Below are 19,283 nucleotides of genomic sequence, written 5' to 3'. Positions count from 1 at the left end.
TCTAGGAGCAGAGGTCTCTGGGACCATCAATGGAGAAGAGCCGAGAGCGGGACCCTACCCAGAGAATCAGAGATGCCTGAGATGGAGACAGAGACGATGATGTGGAGTGATGAAGCAGCTAGGGACTTTGGATCCAGAGAGGGAAAGGGACTGTGGGCCGAAAACTTGGGGAGAGGGGGGGATGTGTAGGGGGTGGGTTTCTAGGATATACCCTTTGATTGGTTGATGATGCATGGAGGGGACTGGAACCATGGCAATGAGATGATATACGATGGAATGAATGTAAAACTAAAGTTCTCTCATGTAAACAATAAAACATTAAAAAAAAAAAAAGAATGAAGACAGAGACAAGAAAATAACAGCAAAATTAAGAGAGTTTTTTAAATTAGGAATAATCTGAATGTGTTTGTAAATCGTGTAGATAGATTCAAGTAAAAGGAGAATAAAAATTCAATAAAGAAAAAAAGTTGATAAAGCCAAAAATAAAATAAAATAAAATAAAATTGTATGTGTGCACTGTAGAAGCCTCCAGCAGTGGGTTGGGGTGTCTACTCACTCAGGCCCCTCCCTTAGTTACCACCATACAGGTGCACAGATAGACACTGAGAAGTTAGCGGGAGAAAGATTGTTTACTATTTTTGTCTCTGAAGGTCAGTTAAGTACCTAAGTGTGCACAGCGTAATCCTTGAAATAGTTGTGTCTTTTTATGTTGGGGTTTTACAGAATGTTCACATGGTTTATCTGTCAGGCCAAATATGATTTTTTTTTTTTTTCTGGGTAAGCAAGGGTTAATGGTCCCACACAAGTTCACTTTATGGCTGGGACCCACAGGCAGAAGTCAAAAGCAGCAGTCAAAGGATTTGCCCTTGGACCGATGGAGCTCTTTCTCTCTGTGTGCCATGGGAAAGCTGTGGTCTCAATGCTGGACTTTTTGGGTTGTGCACCCACCCGCCTGAAGGTTCCGGGCTGGACAAAGAAGGCATGCCAGGGAAGAGGAGGTAAAAAACCGTGCAGAGTCCCTCCACACCTCCTTTTGCATATGTCGCTTCCCTGCATTAGCACAGGTTCCCTGTGCCAGTCTGTCTGTAGTCCTGGGTGAGATGGCTGCAGAGGGAGTCCCACACCAATTTCTAAAATGCAATGTTTCCCTTTATACCGTGAGTTTTCCACTTGTGGTTGCGGGAAACTGACACCCAGACCCTTATGCTAGATCCAGAGCTCTGGTGTAGTTTCATGAGAGTCCCATCTCTGGGTTTTCAGCCCCTCCCCCACGGAGCCTGTCCTACCTGACTCTGTTCTGCAGCTGCCAACCTCTTAAATCCTTAATGACTTTTTGCTTTCTTCATGTATAATGTTCTTGATGTTTTCCAACAACTCTTCTGGTCTTCGGTCTTTAGTGTTTAATGTATCGAATCTGTTCCTCATATGATCTCTAAATTCAAGTGGGATATATTCAAGGTCATATTTTGTCTCCTGTGGACTTGTTTTCATTTTCTTCAGCTTCAGTTTGAATTTTCAGATGAGTAATTAATGGTCTGTTCTACAGTCTGCCCTGGCCTTGTTTTCACTGTTGATATGGAGCTTTTCCATCGTCTCTTTAAGCAGATGTAGTCAATTTGATTTCTATGTATTTCATCTGGTGAGGTCCATGTGTATAGTTGTCTGTTATGCTGTCTAAAGAAGGTATTTGAAATGAACAAATCATTGATTTTGCAGAATTCTATCATGTGATCTCCAGCATAATTTCTATCAGCAAGGCCATATTTTCCAATTACTGATCCTTCCTCTTTGCTCCCAACCTTTACATTCCAATTACCAGTAATGATCAATACATCTTGATTGCATGTTTGATCAATTTCAGACTGAAGAAGTTGGTAAAATTCTTCTATTTCATCCTCACTTGCTTTAGTGGTTGGTGCATAAATTTGAATAACAGTGGTATTAACTGGGCTTCCCTGTAGGCACATGGATTTTATCCTATCACAGACAGCACTGTACCTCATGACGGATCTGGATATGTTATTTTAGACGATGAATGCAACACCATTCCTCTTCAATTTGTCATTCCCAGCATAGTAAACCAGTCCATTTCAGCTCACTAATGTCTAAGATACCAATGTTTATGCGTTCCATTTCATTTTTGACAACTTCCAATTTTCCCAGATTCATACTTTGTACATTCCATGATCTGATTTTCCATGGGTGTTTACGGCTGTTTTTCTTCATTTTGAGTTGTGCCCAATCAGCAAATGAAGGTCCCACGGGCTTTTCTCCCACAGGCTTTACTCCATTCGCATCATCACGGTCAACTCTACTTTGAGGAGGCAGCTCTTCGCCAGTCGCAATTTGAGTGCCTTCCAACCCGAGAGGCTCATTTTCCGGCACTATATGTGACAGTGTTTCTCTGCTATTCATAAGGTTTTCAGTGACTAAATATTCAGAAGTAGCTTGTCCTAGTCTGTCCTTCATCTGGAAGCTCATTTGAAACCTGTTCACCATGGGTGACCCTACTGATATTTATAATACTGATGGCATAGCTTTCAGAATCACAGCAACTCACAACCCACCACAGTATGACAAACTGACAGATGGGTGGTGGGACAAATATCATAAACACCACAAAATCCAGAAAAATAACAATAGTTATTCATCTGCCTGACACATCTCTATAATACTTTTTCACTGTATTTTGTGACTGATACACTTGGGCTGCCCCTTCATATAATAATTTTGTAATATGATATGCTATAGGAAGAATAAGAAGATAACTGTCTTTTCTATAGTGTTTTTTATCAAAATTTATTATTTATTAGTGACAAACTAGACAAATTTTTCTCAACTTTGTAACTCATTATTAGCAATGCTATGCAAAATTTTAAGTATGCTTATCAAATTCAGGAATAATCAATTGCTAAAAAATTCTAAAGTTATATACTCTGAATTTCTCTTTATTAAAAAATTGTGTGATGATAATGTTAACTCCAGGCAACTTTTTTTTTTTCTTAATAAAAATCACCAATGTCTACTGTTAAGTGTCGTCAAGTTGGTTCTGATGTATAGTGACCCTATATAGGGTTTCTGAGGAGCAGCTGGTGAGTTTGAACTGCTGACCTTGCGCTTCAAACCAACCTTGCAGTTCAGCTCATTAACCCACAGCGCCACAGAACCCTGCTATATTTAAGGGGAACAGTCTACATTAGAACTAAGGGATCTGTCTGAACCTATACCAGGAAGCTTATACTGTGTTAAAACTAAGGTAGAAAGAAATCAGGGAGCCCTACCCAGGTTGGATCGTTGAGAAGACCAGCTCCATCATTCCAGATGTTGAGATGCTGTGCCTACACCTAAGATCTGTGGCCCTTACCTAACGTTTGCAATGAAGCTAAGGCTTCAGAGCCTTGTCTGGTCACAACTCTGTGATACTTGGTAAGCTTGGCTCCCCTACTCAGAAGTGTGTCCCCTTCCCTCTCCTGGACCTAAGCCCCAGAGTATTACCAAGACTCTCTTTCCAGAGTTTATGGTAAATGCAAGCCCCAAACTGAGCCAAATGAGCCCCCTGTTCTCCAGTTCCATCAGCTTATTCCCCACCAGCCCAAGTTCTGATTCTGACCCAGCTCACTATCACCCCCAAGGCTGCTGAAAACTTTCTACAGAAAACAATCGCCATACTTTAATTTACAGTGAACATGACACTGAACTAGTCATTTATTCTGCTCTTCAGAAGAGTGAATAGATAAATATTTAAGAGTACATACCTCTGCTTTATGCCATATCTTCCAGTCAAACAATAGCTCCTCTAACAGTTTAACATCTTGGATGATAGCATTAGATTCTACAGCCAACTTAAACGCTCCCTTCTCATTGACATGAATCATATCTTCACCACAGCACCCTTCAAGAAGGGTCTACGGAAAATTAACAGATTAACATTACTATGAAATGCATTAATAACTATTAATTTAAATACTCAACAGAAAAATTAAGTTTTCAATCTTAGCAATCATAACAAACTCAAAGGACTACAAGCGGATGATTTAACATTTTACAAGCACTTTTAATATATTTAGTAAAATAATTCAAATAGTTAGTAGAATTCAAACTTTCAAATATTTATAATGATTACTCAGTTTCAAACAAGAGATAAAATAAATTACATTTTTTTTTCCAAAGTTAAGTAAATCTGCTACTGTTATAAAATGTCTTTTTAAAAGTGGTAAAGATTCACTCCAGATAAGTACAGATCTTGAGAAGTAGGCGGTAAGGGCTGTTAGCAAGGGTAAAAAGATTTGCTTCAGGGAGAAATACTTTCATAATGTTGACAAATGCTTTTAACCAGAGAGGTATTTAAATAAAGGTGGGTGTTCATAAAAGCTAACATGGATATCCGGTCTATAGGTCATTGACTAGAAATTCTACAGCATCATCGCATAATGGAAATGGCAGGGCACTAGCTTCAAACCCACCAGCTGTTCCTTGGAAACCCTACGCAGGGTTCCTATGTGTTGGAACCGACTTGACGGCACTTAACAACAGCATGTGTCTGGCTTAAGCTGTGGGTGCCGAGACATCTAAGAGCTTAGTCCTCCAAAATACTTTAAAGAAAAGTCATTATCTAAATAATGAAGAAGTCATTATCTAAATCAAAAGAGTATCTTACTTTGATTATTTATACACTCCTATGTTTCCTTCATTATCTTAGGAAATCAGTGTGGCAAAACACTAACTACGGTTGGGACACCCCAGCAGAGACAGGATGCTATCTGAAATCATGAGAATGCCCTTCAGGAGCTCTTACCTTCAAAATCTGGAAGCCAACTATGCATTTCTGTTTGACCAACACCTGGTGAACCATGGAAAGGCCGTTACCATTTTCTAACTCCCGTATTCTTTGTTGGTTGTGTTTAGTTAGTGAGAGGATAACTCGTAGGGCTAATGCTTGAGTTTCTTCACAGTTACTAAGCTCAACAACCTAAAACGAAGTGGATATTTTCTCTTTTAGTTTGTTTAAAGTAAGAATTTAACATGCGAAATTATCTATTTTAGGTAATACTATGTGTTAGATTACATAACTGTAGAGAAGTCTACGTTTTAATGCCCACACATTATGTTGATACACAAAATTAAGAGAAAGCCATATAGTCCATGCTTTTTGTAGATCTAATAAAGTTAAAGACGTCAAGGTAAGATCTTTCTGGGTTTGTTTTTGTTGTTGTTAAGTGCTGTTGAGTTCATTCCAACTCACAGCCACCCTGCATAGGGTTTCCAAGGAGCAGTTGCTGGGTTTGAACTGCCAACCATGTACTTCATAGTCCATGCTGATCTGACAGCACTACTGAATCCCCAAACTGACATCATTATAAAAGGAAGGAGGAGATTCCACATATGAGGGAAGGCCATGTGAAGATAGAGACTCAAGTGGTACAGCTAAAAGCCAAGACCCCCAAGGATTTGCCATCAACACCAGAAGCTAACAGACAGGCCCAGTAACTGTCTTCTTTTAGACCTCCAGAAAGGAACCAACCTTGTCAATACCTTGATTTTGGATTTTTGGTTCCCACAACTGTTAGAGAATGAATTTTTGTTGTTTTAATAGCCACCAAGTTGGGGTAATTTATTACAACAGCCCTAAGAAATTAATAGAGTACCTTACTGCAAAAGTATTTAAAAGTGATCCTAGTCATGGAGAGATAGAGCAGCTGAGGACTCTAGACTCATGGAAAGAGAAAGGCTGCGTGCTGGCGGCCAGGATACAAGCTTGAAGAATGTGCCCTTTGGTTGTTTAAATGACTATATACTCCTTTGGGTACATCCCCCCAAAACCAAAAAACAGAAGTAATAGAAGCAAACACTATTGAATGATGATGCATGGAGGAGACTATAATCATTCCAATGAGATGATGAGTACAAAACTGATGTTCTCTCATGTAAACTATCGCTCAATTCACAATAAAAACTTAAAAAAAAAAAGTGGTCCTAGTCAAAAAGCCAGTTAGGGAGACACTGAGAAAATGTGATCATATAGCAGAAGCTATACTTGGAGATACCAGGACTTCTTGTGAGATGCTGTAGGATAAGCACTTGACCAAAAGGTTGGTTTGAACCCCAAGGTTGGAGGTTCACACTCACCAGCCACTCCTCGGAAACCTTATACAGGGCTGCTATGAGTCAAACCGACGCGATGACACTTAACAAGAACAATCAATAATAAGGAAGAAGTTTATCTTTAGATAAAAACTATAAACAGTGATTCTTACCCTAGCAAAAAGAAAAACAAATATGCCAGTCCCACCAATCTCGTGCAGAACACCTTGAATAGTTTTACATTCCGTGGGCTGGAGATTCTTGAGTTGATGTGGCTCCAATGAGATGCTCTGAACTTCTTTCGAGCTGAAGGGTCTTTGAGAGAGCTGGGTTTTCATCTGACCTTTAAGTCTAATAACTGGCTCATAGATGGTATACTGAGCAGGACAGTAAGTTGTATAAACTATTGAAAGACTTTCCTGAAACACAAAGATTTTTCTTCAGTAACTCAACAAAAGTTTAAAAAGTGAGTTATCAACTAGCAATAAAATATTTCAAAAGGAAAAGACACCCAAATAATCTTTGCATTTGTTTTTTTAAAAAAAAAAAAAAAACAAGCTCTTCAAACGAACTCACCAGCTGCTCTTCAGAAACCCTACACAGGTTCGCAATGAGTTGGAACCGACTTGACAGCACTTAACAACAATATTCCATGTGAAAAGAGCTCAGGTAACATAGTGGATTATGAGCTCGTAACCCACCGTGTTATCTGAGCTCTTTTCACATGGAATGTTGCAACAGTTATAAAATATAATTTGTTTTTATTGTAAAATATATACTTGAAAAGCAACCAAAAATACTTTTTAAGACAGTTGTCTATTTCAAGCACAAAATACCTCTGGCCTATAATCTATCCTTCCTACAGGAGTCCGGCTGTGGTATTGTGTGTTAATGTGCTGGACTGCAATGTTAGTTTGAACCACAAGGTCGATGGTTCAAGTTCACCAGCTGCTCCTTGGAAACTCTACACAGGGTCGCTATGGGGTGGAGCCAACTTGAAGGCACTTAACAAAAACAACAGCAAAGGAAGTAAGAGAAGGAAGAGCACAGTATCAGAACCAAGTCTACTGGTTTTTAGCAGATCTTCTAAGACTGTGAAGGTTCAGTTGCTGTGAGTTTGAACCGCTGACCTTGTGGTTACCAGTCTAGTACTTACCATACAAAGCCACTGCACTTCCAAACTGTACATTGTTGTTGTCAAGTGGCATTGAGTCAGGTCTGACTTAGAGCGACCCTATATGGGGTTTCCAAGAAGCGGTTGATGAGTTTGAGCCACCAACCTTGAGGTTCAAACTGACCTTGTAGTCTAGTGCTTATCCTATGGTGCCAAGCCAGGACTCCAAAAATATTAGAAGAATATATAAAAAACAATCTGAGTCTCATATAAACAAAACTAGCAATCACTTGAAAGCAAAATTGCTAAAGATACTATAAACTACATTTTCCCAAACAGAATACACGTAACTAAAATGGATCCTGAGTAACAATGAGTATTTCTTTATTGTACGGAAAAGGACTATAAAGAGCACTGCTTTGAGGAGTATGCTAGATCACTATCAAGTATTGTATTTTCACTGTATCACAATTATTTTGTCCTGAATGATTAGTATAGACTAAACTGATAAGTAGTATAGACATAAAATTCTAAAGAAAGGATAAACATTTTAAACCTGAAAACAGATTTAAAGAAGAGGTCAAAGTTTGTTCAGGGAAAAAAACAAAACGTTCTCAGAAAAAAAAAAAAATGTTAAAAGAATGAAATAGAAAAACTTTAGAAATTCATAGCTAATTATACTTCAATAAATATATATATAGTTACTATAAAGTAATACAATTGAAACTTACAATTAAGACACCAAAGTCCACCTCTTTCTTGGTCATAAAAAGTTCTCTGATTTGTTCAGATTGCAAGATTTCTTTAGTAACATATTTGGAGTAATCATTCACTGGCGTGCCATACTTACATGGCATTATAGATGTATAGTTGGGCCCACAAGCATAGAGATAAAAGGCCTCTTGTGAGCCAATCTTAGCTCCTGAATAGCAGAAAAATTAAGTTAGTTATTTAAAACACTACAACAAGAATTTATCATTAAATGCAAGAAATGAAGATCATTTTTTTTTTGCAAGATTCCTTAGGTTGCCTACTATGTCTTATGAAATTGATAGTCTCAATTTTCAAATTGGTATAATGAAAAAATTAACCTATGCCAACTCTGATGGAAAACAAATTATTCTATTTAAAACAAATTATAAAACTCTTAAAACAAAAAATAGGTGTTTCATTTTGTTCAGTTGTGTTAAAGAAATGGGAACTATAAAACAATAACACAAACCCACTGCTATCAAGTCGACTCCACCTCATAGCAACCCTGTACAGGGTTTCCAAAGCTATCCATCTTCACAGGAGCAGAAAGATTCATCTTTCTCCCGTGGGTATGAACTACTGATGTTACGATGCGCAGTCCAGTGCCTATCCTACAGCGTCACCAGGCCTCCTTAATGAAAAGTCTACCTTGGTACATTTCATTTTAAAATGTAATTTGAAATGATATCTTTATTTCTTCTTTCCATTCATTATCCATCTGAAGTCAGGTTTAATAATATATTTTTAAATCATGTATTTCCTTCCCCTATACAATACGTATTTGCATATTGAAAGCAAATGCATTACTAACAAGTCAATACCGACCCATGCCAATGCTGTATAGGGTTTCCAAGGCTGTACATCTCTACTGGAGCAAAAACCTCTACTCTTTCTCCCATGGAGTGGCGGGTAGATTTGAACTGCTGACCTTGAGTTAGCAGTTTAGTGCTCATTCTACAGCGCCACCAGGGCTTCTGGTTTTTGTACTGGATATACCAAAATTATAAACAAAAAAAAAACACATCTAAGTTTAATAGTTATAATACTACGTTTTCAAGGACTGTGAAATACTGTGAATTTAATACACAGAATGTATTTATCAATTGTAAGACATATCTGGATTTAAAAGTGTATTTTAATCTAGACAATACCAAACCCACTACCACTGAATCAATTCCAACTAACAGTGCCCCCTATAGAGACCGAGAAGAACTGCTCGTTAAGTTTCCAAAACTGTAAATCTTAAATAAGAGAACAAACAGCTTCATCTTCTGTGGAGGTGCTGGGGGTTTGAACCGCCGACCCTGCGATTAGCAGTCCCCAGTACTTACCCTCTAGTGACAGGTGATAATACATGAATGATTTTGGCTAGGATAATTTACTTATTAGCTCAATACTTATTAAGTGAAAAACAACAACAACAAAAAGTAAATATTTCAAGAGGGAAAACATACCATTAAAGAGGAGCAAATTCCCTAGGTTCCATTTCCCAGCCAATTGCAAACATTCTTCTTGGGATGGTAAACAATGGCCAATCATACAAAACGTTTTATTACTATCAGATGACAAACTTGGTTTTCTTGGAAGCATATAATCCAAAGTAACATCAGGCTTCCTATGTTTAAAAAAAACAAAGTTCAATCCATCAGTGTAGTGAGCACTACTAGTACAAAGTGTTTTGAAAGGTAAGAATGTTTGACAGTGGAAAATTCCTGAGTCACCCTGGTTCAGTATCAAGTGGCTGGTGGTAGAAGGGGGAGGAGGCTGATTCCGGGGTCTCTTAGTGAGAGGAACGCTGACAACCAATCATCCCCAGAATGGAGGAGCAGAATGGAGATGCCCCAAGAGCCCACAAGAGTGCATCAGACATTTGTTGAAGTTTTCTTTGCCATGGGAATTCTGCAGCTGTGTCTTCCTGGTTTACAGATGCCAGTTATCCATCTCCCCTAATTCTTACCAAGAATTAGGTATTTCCCATCTTGGCAAGCAATTCTTAAAATCTTCTGTTCTCCAATTTTTGTCCTGTCTTGTCACTGAAATGTCACTGTTTTTACGTTCTCTGTTTCTTCAAGGCTAAGTGATCACAGAGTTTTCAATCAGGCTTCATTTCTTTCTGCATTTTTCTTCATGGACAAAGGTTATAGAAACGCTTTACAAGAGAGTATTGGAAAAAGTAAACCAAGGTTTTCTCATAGAGAGACAAACACAAAAGCTGGGAAGATTTCACCAGTCTAGTGAAACTGCGTGGCCCACCTCTGTTTTAGGAATGTTCTGAACTCCAAACTCAGATAATGAGGCTACCAAGAAAAGCAAAGTCAAAGGCCAGTCAATAAGATAAAGACTTGAAATACGTTACTGTGGTTTGCCCTCCATGAAAAGTCCTTCGTTGATATATATTTATTTAAAAGCTTGCTCCCAAGACTCTAGGCTTTCATGTTTAGCATATTAGTAACTATTTTAAAAAATTGTTTTTTTAAAGTCACTTAAGTGAGTTAAGTGAGACCTTCTTGGACATGAGTCTCTTTGCGCCAAATAAATGGCTATGACTGAACACTGCTACCACCTAGTGGCAATAAGACTTAATGTAGAATTTTAAGGGTAAAAGAAAATCTATTGCAAGATGAATGCATCCATTCAACAAATATTAAGTATCTGTGAATTACATGTATATTATATATATGTGAATTACATATATGTGTATATGTGTGTGGATTACATATGTGTATATATCTGTGAATTACATGTATATGTATATGTCTGTGAATTACATGTATATGTATATATCTGTGAATTACATATATGTGTATATATCTGTGAATTACATATATATGTATATATGGAGTCCTGGTGTGGCTCTGTAGGATAAGCACTGGACCATAAGTTCAATTTGAACCGCAAGGTTGGTGCTTCAAATCACCAGCTGCTCCTTGGAAACCCTATACAGGGTTTGCTATGAGTCAGAACAGGGTTGTTATGAGTCGGAGCCGGCTTGATGGTATTTAACAATAAATATATATATAATCTACTATAAATATAATCTACCATATATATCAAATCTACTCTTTACATGCTGTTGTTGTTAAATGCCGTCAAACTGGTTCTGACTCAGTGACTCTGTATATAGGATTTCTGAGGGGTAGCTGGTGAGTTTGAACCACCAACCTTGCGGTCGAGTTTCTGATTCTTAGGCCTGTGGGCTGGTCTGACTCAGAGCAAAGCTGTAAGCAAGAGTGTAGTGTCGCATTCTAAAGCATGGAGCGTGGCTCTAGCTTCACCAGAGCTTCGGTTCAAGTTGAGCTGTATCCCTTACTTGTGGCCTGAGTTTAGAAAATTCATTTTCCCCATCTGGGCCTCAGTTTCCTCACATGTAAAACAGAGATAATAACAGATCTTCTTTGCATGAGTTATGTTAATGAATGAAATGAAACTGAATTCTTGATTTTACGCCCAAACCTGCTTTTGTTTTTTTCTGTGTCGTTAGTGCCTTGTCTATGGCAAACACTGGACTGGTGACCCTAAGCCCACCCACAGGTCTCTTCTCCCCTGCCTTCTCAGTTACTGAGGTGGGAGAATGATGAGTGACTGAGCTCTGCAGTCTCACTTGCAGCAATGACTCACCACACTGCTGTCTCAGGAGCACTTCCCTCATCACCCAATAGTTTCCATCCGAAAGCTTGTCTGTGACCTTCACAGCATTTGTCGATATTCACTTAATAGTATTTGCTTGTTATCGGCCTCCTCCTTAGACTAGGTTCCAAGAGGCAGGGAACAGGTCTGTCTTGTTTACTGCTGTTCACCCCAGGCCCAGGATAGCAAGTTCTTGGCACACAGCAAATTTTCAATAAATATTTGATGAACAAATAAATCAATGACTAGAGGCTCATCTGTGTTTGGTATATATACAATTTCTGTGTTCTAATCTACTTTGAGAGATTTCTGGGAGAATTAGGTGGCAATGTGCATAAAGAATGAAGCAAAAGGTCTGCAACACAATAAGCATGCAATACCACAGCTCCTTTGACACACTGAGACTCCTCAAAGTGCCTGTTTAGTCCTCTCACCACGCCCATTGAGTGCTGTTGTTCTTATTCGACTGAGATCCTTCCTTCCAGGTAGCCTACACAGGTTTCCCTTCTGCATCTCTTTTCGTATGATTTCATCCAACAAAACGCTCTCCAATTCTTAAAATGTAAGATGTCTTATAGCTCCTTCAAGATTAACTTTAAACAGACAATGATGCAGGCATACAATGGAATACTATGCAACACTACAGAAGAACAATGAATCTATGAAACACCTCATAACATGGACAGATCTAGAGGACACAAGGCTGAGTGAAATTAGGCAGGGACAAGCACTGAATGAGACAACTGGTATGAAAAGTCAAGAAAAAGTTTTCACGCTAAAAGATACATTCTGTGATGGTTACCACAGTGGGAGTCCTGCTGTGGCACTGAGGGTAAACACTGGACCGCAAGGGTGGTTTGAACCATGAGACTGTCGGTTCAAACCCACCAATCACTTGTTGGAAACACTATACAGGGTCGCTATGAGTCAGAGTCGACTCGTCAGCACTTAACAACAACATTATTTAGGAGAGTAAGTTACTGGCTAGAGGACAGACATGTGCTAACTTGGGTGAAGGGAAAAGGCAATAAACAATAAGAGGGAGGTCGGCAAAACCTGCAGGCTGCAGGGGAAGATACTTCTGGGGTGCGAGTGCTTACTCCAAGGTAAGCACTATCATAGACACATTCCAGCAATCACAGTGCTCCACAAGAAGATGCAGGGATAGACATGGGGGCCAAATGGGTGTTGAAGGGTGAGTGGGAATATGCCCATGATTCTATACGGTTTCACAGAGGGTATATGTACATTGCTGCAACCATACCATGAATGTGGAGGAGAATACAAGGGGAAGTTATGAAAACTTCTTAGCCATAACCATACACCCTGAGGGAATGAGCTGTGGGCCTGGGGGCTCAGGACCATGGTCTCAGGAGACACTAAGGTCAGCTGGCAGAACATAGTCCACAAAGACCATGTTCTTTATCCAATTTTGGTGAGTAGTGATGAGGGTGTTAAAAGCTCATGAGTGACCATCTAAGCTGTAACTATTCATCTCTGCCTGTTTGGAGGAAAGAAGAGTGATGAAAATCAAAGGCACATGGAAACAAATTAGTTCAACAGACTGAAGGAGCGCGTGAGCATCCATCTCCATGACCCTGAGACAAGAATTAGATGGTGCCTGGCTATCACCACCTACTGCTCTGAAAGGAACTGCATTACAAGGTCCTGGAGAGAGTAAGAGACAAAGGTGGAACAAAACTCAAAATCATAAAAAAGACCAGGGTTGCATAAAAACTGGTAGAATCGCCGAGACTATGGCCGTTAGTCACCCTTCAGGTCTGGAACTGAACTCACGCCCCACAGCACAAGTTTCAGTTACACAATTGTTGTTGTTGTTATGTGCCATTGAGTTAGTTCTGACCCACAGCAACCCAGTATAGAGTTTCTGAGGAGCAGCTGGTGAGCTTGAACAGCCAACTTTGTGGTTCAAACCGACGTTGTAGTCCATATCATTAATTTCTTGACTGCTGCTTCTCTGAGTGTTGGTGGTTGACCTGAGCACCCCACCAGGACTCCTAATAGACAGATCTAGAGGGGAACAATAACCCTAAGTAAGTGTGCACATTTTGGAATAATCAGCCGTTTGAATTCAAAATGGTCACATTTACCCAAGGACAAAGTTCAGACGGGTTAGGAGAGAAGGAGGAACTGAAACAGGAAACATAAAGGAAGTAGGATGTGACATCACATTATGGAGATTGCAAAATGTGTATGAACTGTTGAATGGAAAACTGATGTGCTCTTTAAACATTCACTCAATTCATAATAAAAAGAAAAAAAAAAAATCATGTTTCTTATTAACTTGTTCCACAGTTCTCCTGTTCTGTGAAACTATTGTTGCACAGTTCCTTAATCTGTTGTTGTGGTTCAGTTGGTTCCAATTCAAAGTGACCTGTCTAGGGTTTCCAGTAGCAGTTGGTGGGTTTGAATCACTGCATTACCGTGCAGTTGGGAGGTGCCGTCGAGTCTACTCAGACCCACAGTGACCCTGTCTAGGGTTTCTTAGGAACAACTGGAAGGTTTCAACCACTGACCTTGTGGTTAGTGGTAGTCCAGTGCTTATCCTACAGTGCAGCACCTTACCCTATGACCTGATATAGTTCTAGGATACTGTCTTCATCTAGAAGTCCTGTTGCAGTGCTGTAAGATAAGTACTGGTCTGTTAACCAAAGGTCGAGGGTTCAAACCCATCAGCTGCTCCTTAAAAATCCTATACATGGTCGCTATGAATGAGAACGATGGGACAGCACTTAGCTTGCTTTCTTGTTAGGTGCCGTTGAGTCTGTACCAACTCATAGAGACGTTACGCACAACAGAACAAAACACTGCCCCATCCTGCACCAATCTCACAATCATTGCTACACTTGAGCCAATGCTGCTGCCACTGTGCCAAATCATCTTATTGGGGGCCTTCCTCTTTTTCGCTCACCTTCTGCTTTACAAAGCATGATGTCCTTCTCCAGGGACGGGTCCCTTTTGATAATATGTCCGACGTATGATTAATTGCTGCCATTATATTTGTTTTTTTGTGGTGTTGCTGCTTCTTTGTTCTGTTTGTCTTCCTTTGTTGAGTTCATGATTTTTGTGTTCTTTCTTGTGAGTTTACTCATAGTTTTAATGTTTTCATATTCTTCTTGGATTTTCATTCTCTTGGTATGTTTTGAAGTGTTCATTTTCTTTGAGGTTGCCTCATAGTCCATTAACTTTTCTGTCCATTTAGTGCAGTCTATTTTATCCTGTAATCAACCTGACCTTCTCACTATCTGGATCTTTGTTCCTACGTGCTTACCTTCTTTTACACTGTACTTGTTTTGATCATAAACTGACCTCCCAGATTCTCTTGAGTTCTTATAGTTTTATTTTGTTAACAACTCTTCTTTCTGTTGACTTAATTCAGGGATATATGTCAATCTCTGGTTGTTGTCTATTCTTGTTGGTTCTCAGTCCACAGAACTCCTTTAAGGATGTTTTGTAGCGCAGGGTTGGCTTTGGTAAAATCCCTTCGTTTCTGTTTATCCTGGAATGTTTTGATTACACCATCATATTTGATTGATAGCTTTGCTGGATAAAGGATTCTTGGTTGGCAGTTTTTTTTTTTTTTTCTTTTATATATGTTTCCCCATTGTCTTCGTTCTTGCTGAGAGATCCGAGCTTAATCTGACTTGCTTGCCTTTGTATGTGACCCTTCTGTTTTCTCTGGCTGCTTTCAAAAGTGTCTCCTTATCTTTGAGTTTGGAGAGTTTGACTATGATATGTCTTGGTGATTTTCTTTTGGGGTCTACCCTTCCTGGAGTTTGTTGAGCTTCTTGAATGTATTTATTTTTTCACTTTTCAGGATGTTAGAGAAATTTTCTTCCAGCAGTTCTTCGACTATTTCCTCTGTGGACTTGTGTGATTCTTCTTGTTCTGGATTGCCGATAATTCTTAAGTTAGTCCTCTTCATGTTGTCCAACATGAATCTTAGACTTTCCTCAGAATTCTTTATCAATATGTCTGAAGTATGAGACGAAGTCTGACCATCCTGGCTTTTAAGGAGTATTTAGGCTGTACTTCTTCCCATGCAGATTTGTTTATTCTTCTGGCAGTCCACAGTACTTTTAATACTCTCCTCCAACACATCTATTCTTCTATGGTCTTCCTGATACACTGTCCAACATTCACATGCATATGAGGTTATTGACAATACCATGGTTTAGGCCAGGCGCACCTTACTCCTCAAGCTGACATCTTCCTCTTGAACACTTTAAAGACGTCTTATATAGTAGATTTGCCTGATGCAATACATTGTATGATTTCTTGACTGCTGCTTCCCTTTGTGCTGATGGCTGATTTGAGCAAATTTAAGTTTTTCTTCAATCTTTTCACCATTTACCATGATGTTATTTATTGGTCTAGTGGTAAGGATTTTTATTTTCTGTACATTGACATGTAACCCATATCGAAAGCTTGTAGTCTTTGAGCTTCATCAGTATTTTAAATCCTCTTCCCTTTGAGCAAGAAGGGTTGTATCATCAATATATCACAGGTTGTTAATGAGTCTTCCTCCAATTCTGATGCCACATTTTCCTTCATGTAATCCAGCTTCTTAAATTATTTGCTTAGCATACAGACTGAATAAGTATGGTGAAAAAAATACAACCCTGGCACACACCTTTCCTAATTTTAGAACATTCAGTGTTCTCTTGTTCCATAGAAACAACTGTCTTTTGGTCTGTGTGCAGGTTCCTCGTGAGTACAATTAAGTGTTCTGGAATACTTATTCTCTGTAATGTTATTCATATCTTATCCTGATTCATATAATCAACTAAGCCTTTGCATAGTCAATAAAGTACAGGTAAACATCTTTCTGGTATTCTCTGCTTTCAGGCAAGATCCATCTGATGTCAGCAATGATATCCCTTATTCCATGTCCCCGTCTGAATCCAGACTGAACCTTGGCAATATACTGCTGCAGCCATTTTTGAATTGTCTTTAGCAAAATTTTACTTGCATGTGATATTAATTATATTGTCTGATGATTTCCGCATTCCATTGCATCACCTCTCTTTTGAATGGGTACTGAGTGCCTCCAGTGCTGCATGAGTTTGTTGAAAGGTTTCAGTTTGTATTCTACCAATTCCCAGAGCCTTGTTCTTTGTCAATGGCTTCAGGGCACCTGGGGCTTCTTCTTATTTTGATATCATTGACTCTTGATCATACGCTAGCTCTTGAAATGGTTGAACATCAACCGTTTATTTTTGGTACGCTGACTCTGTGTATGCCTTCTTCGTTTGATGCTTTCTGCATCACTCAATATTTTGCAAACAGAGGGCATCAAATTGCAAGTTGAGATCTGATTTTTTTTCTCCACTTCTTTCAGCTTAAGAAATGCTGAGTGTTTTCTTCTCTTTTGGTTTTCTAACTCCAGGTCTTTGTGCATTTCATTATAACATTTGATTTTGTCTTCTCCAGCTGACCTTTAAAATGTTCTGTTCAGCAGTTTTGCCTCCTTACTTCTTCCATTTGCTTTAGCTTTCTCTACACTGGAGCACAAATTTCAGAGTCTCTTCTCGCATCTATTTTGGTCTTTTCCTTCTTTCTTGTCTTCTTAATGACCCTTTGCTTTCTTCCTGTATGATGTTCTTGATGTCACCCCATAACTCTTGTTGTCTTTGGTCATAAGTATCTAATTCATCCTGAGATCATCTCTAAATTCAAGTGGGATATGTTCTAAGTCACATTTTGGCTCCTGTGGACCTGTTTTAATTTTCTTCAATTTCAGCCTGAATTTGCATATGAGCAATGGATGGTCTGTTCCACAGTCTTTTTCCTGATGATATGGTTCCCAAAACTTTACTCCCTTTGCATCAATATTGTCAACTCTACTTAGGGGAGAGGCAGCTCTTCCCCAGTCTTATTTTGAGTGCCTTCCAATCTGAGAGGCTCATTTTCCAACTATGTCTGACAATATTCTGGTGCTCTTTATCATGTTTCATTATTCAATATTCTGGTGCTATCTGATAGTATTCCACTGCTATTCATAAGGTTTTCAGTGACTAAACATTCAGAAGTAGTCCATCTCTCCTTCTTCCTAGTCTGTCTTAGTCTGAAGCTTAGCTGAAACCTGTCCATCATGGGTGACCCTGCTGGTATTTAAAATACAAGTGGCATGTTGTTGTTTTTGTTAAGTACCATGGAGTCAGTTCCGACTCATAGTGAACCTGCACAGGGTTTCCGAGGCTGCAAATCTTTACGGGAGCAGAATGCCTCATCTTTCTCCCGCAGAACATTTGGTAGTTTCGAACTGCCGACCTTAAGGTTAACAGCCCAATTCGTAACCACTACGTTATCAGAGTTCCTTACAAGTGGCATAGCTTCCTGAATAACAGCAACATGCAAGCCACCACAGTATGATAAACTGACAGAGTGATGGAGCCCTGATGATACAGTAGGTTAAGCATTTTGCAGCTAACCAAAAGGTCAATGGTTCAAACCCGCCATCTGCTCCATGGGAGGAAGATGAGACATTCTGTTCCCATAAAGATTTACAGCCTTGGGAACTCGGTGGAGCAGCTGTCTTCTGTCTACAGGGTCGCTGTGAGTTGAAATCAGTTCAATGGCGGTCAGTTTTGTAGCTTAACATATCATTTGATATGTTGGTTTGTAGTTTCTCTAGTTGTCTCACAAACATATGTGCCCTTTTCCCAAATATATATATATATTTAAAACAAGGCTTATATGTTCTATTTTCTTGTTCAACACTGACTTGAGAACTCAAAAAACCCTTAATAAATAGTTTGACTAAAAATATAAGATACATTCTAATTTCTTTTGAAAGTTTGATTTAATTTAGATCAGCTTTATTAGCTACTTAATTTAAGTAAGTCATTTTTTAATGTATGGGTCTGAAGAACCAAATTATAGATCCTATTCCTTGATCTAATATATACCGTACATAAATGTCTAAATGTCCATGTTTGTTCGTGTTCCCCCATGCCCAAAATATTAATCTCCCAATGAATGTGTTAAATATTTAATGGAAAAAAAAATCTCCAATGAATGTGTTAAATATTTAATGGGAAAAAAAAATAACCTATAATTTTCTGCAGTCTCCTTCAAAAACGATACCAGATTCAGTTTAAATAGATTTACTTTCTAAAAATGCTTCATACCTCTGTCCAGAGACCCATATGGAGAGTGTCCCATGGGTGTTTTTTTTCCCTTGTGACTGCTGTAAGTAGGTGAGTACTAAATGTTGCCATTTGCTTGGGAGGAAAACATTCTCCTGTGATTCCACCTGTGCCAGCAAAACAGCCTTTGTATCATCATTTGAATCCATGCACACACTGCACAGGAAGAGAAAAGGCATACACTGAGAACAAGAAAATGCAGACTCTCTGTTATTACCTCAATTCATAAAGTACAGTATGCCTGCTTGTTGGGATTAATAATTTAGTCAATAATTTTCAGAATTCAGTCTGTAAAAAATATGAAAATATTTATTATTACTATTTATACTGCTGTTGTTGTGAAGTGCCATCGAGTTGGCTCTGAACCATAGCGACCCTGAATAGGGTTTTCGAGGAGCAGCTGGTGAGCTTAAACCACCAGCTTTGTAGTTCAAACACCTTTGCTGTCTGGCGCATTAACCCACAGCGCCACACCAGGTCTCCCTACTATTTATATAGTAACTATCTTTTTAAATTGCAGTGTAATACTTGGTTCA

At 39.0% G+C, this 19,283-nt stretch overlaps 1 protein-coding gene across 1 annotated transcript in view; it reads right to left on the bottom strand.

Moving 5' to 3' along the window:
* LYST (lysosomal trafficking regulator) overlaps positions 1-19,283 on the bottom strand; it is a 222,988-nt gene that overhangs the window by 167,303 nt on the left and 36,402 nt on the right. Inside the window, exons 12-17 of the mRNA XM_006872009.1 lie at positions 18,730-18,903; positions 9,403-9,563; positions 7,927-8,117; positions 6,255-6,500; positions 4,796-4,969; positions 3,756-3,905 (exon numbers count right to left, since the gene is read on the bottom strand). Of these exons, the coding sequence (XP_006872071.1) occupies positions 3,756-3,905; positions 4,796-4,969; positions 6,255-6,500; positions 7,927-8,117; positions 9,403-9,563; positions 18,730-18,903 (1,096 nt within the window). The remainder of the gene's footprint in view (positions 1-3,755; positions 3,906-4,795; positions 4,970-6,254; positions 6,501-7,926; positions 8,118-9,402; positions 9,564-18,729; positions 18,904-19,283) is intronic.

Source organism: Chrysochloris asiatica, unplaced genomic scaffold (assembly GCF_000296735.1).
Source record: "Chrysochloris asiatica unplaced genomic scaffold, ChrAsi1.0 scaffold00179, whole genome shotgun sequence".
Classification (NCBI taxonomy): domain Eukaryota; kingdom Metazoa; phylum Chordata; class Mammalia; order Afrosoricida; family Chrysochloridae; genus Chrysochloris; species Chrysochloris asiatica.
Note: the sequence above shows the minus strand (reverse complement) of the source record. Positions and strands in the feature narration are given on the sequence as shown.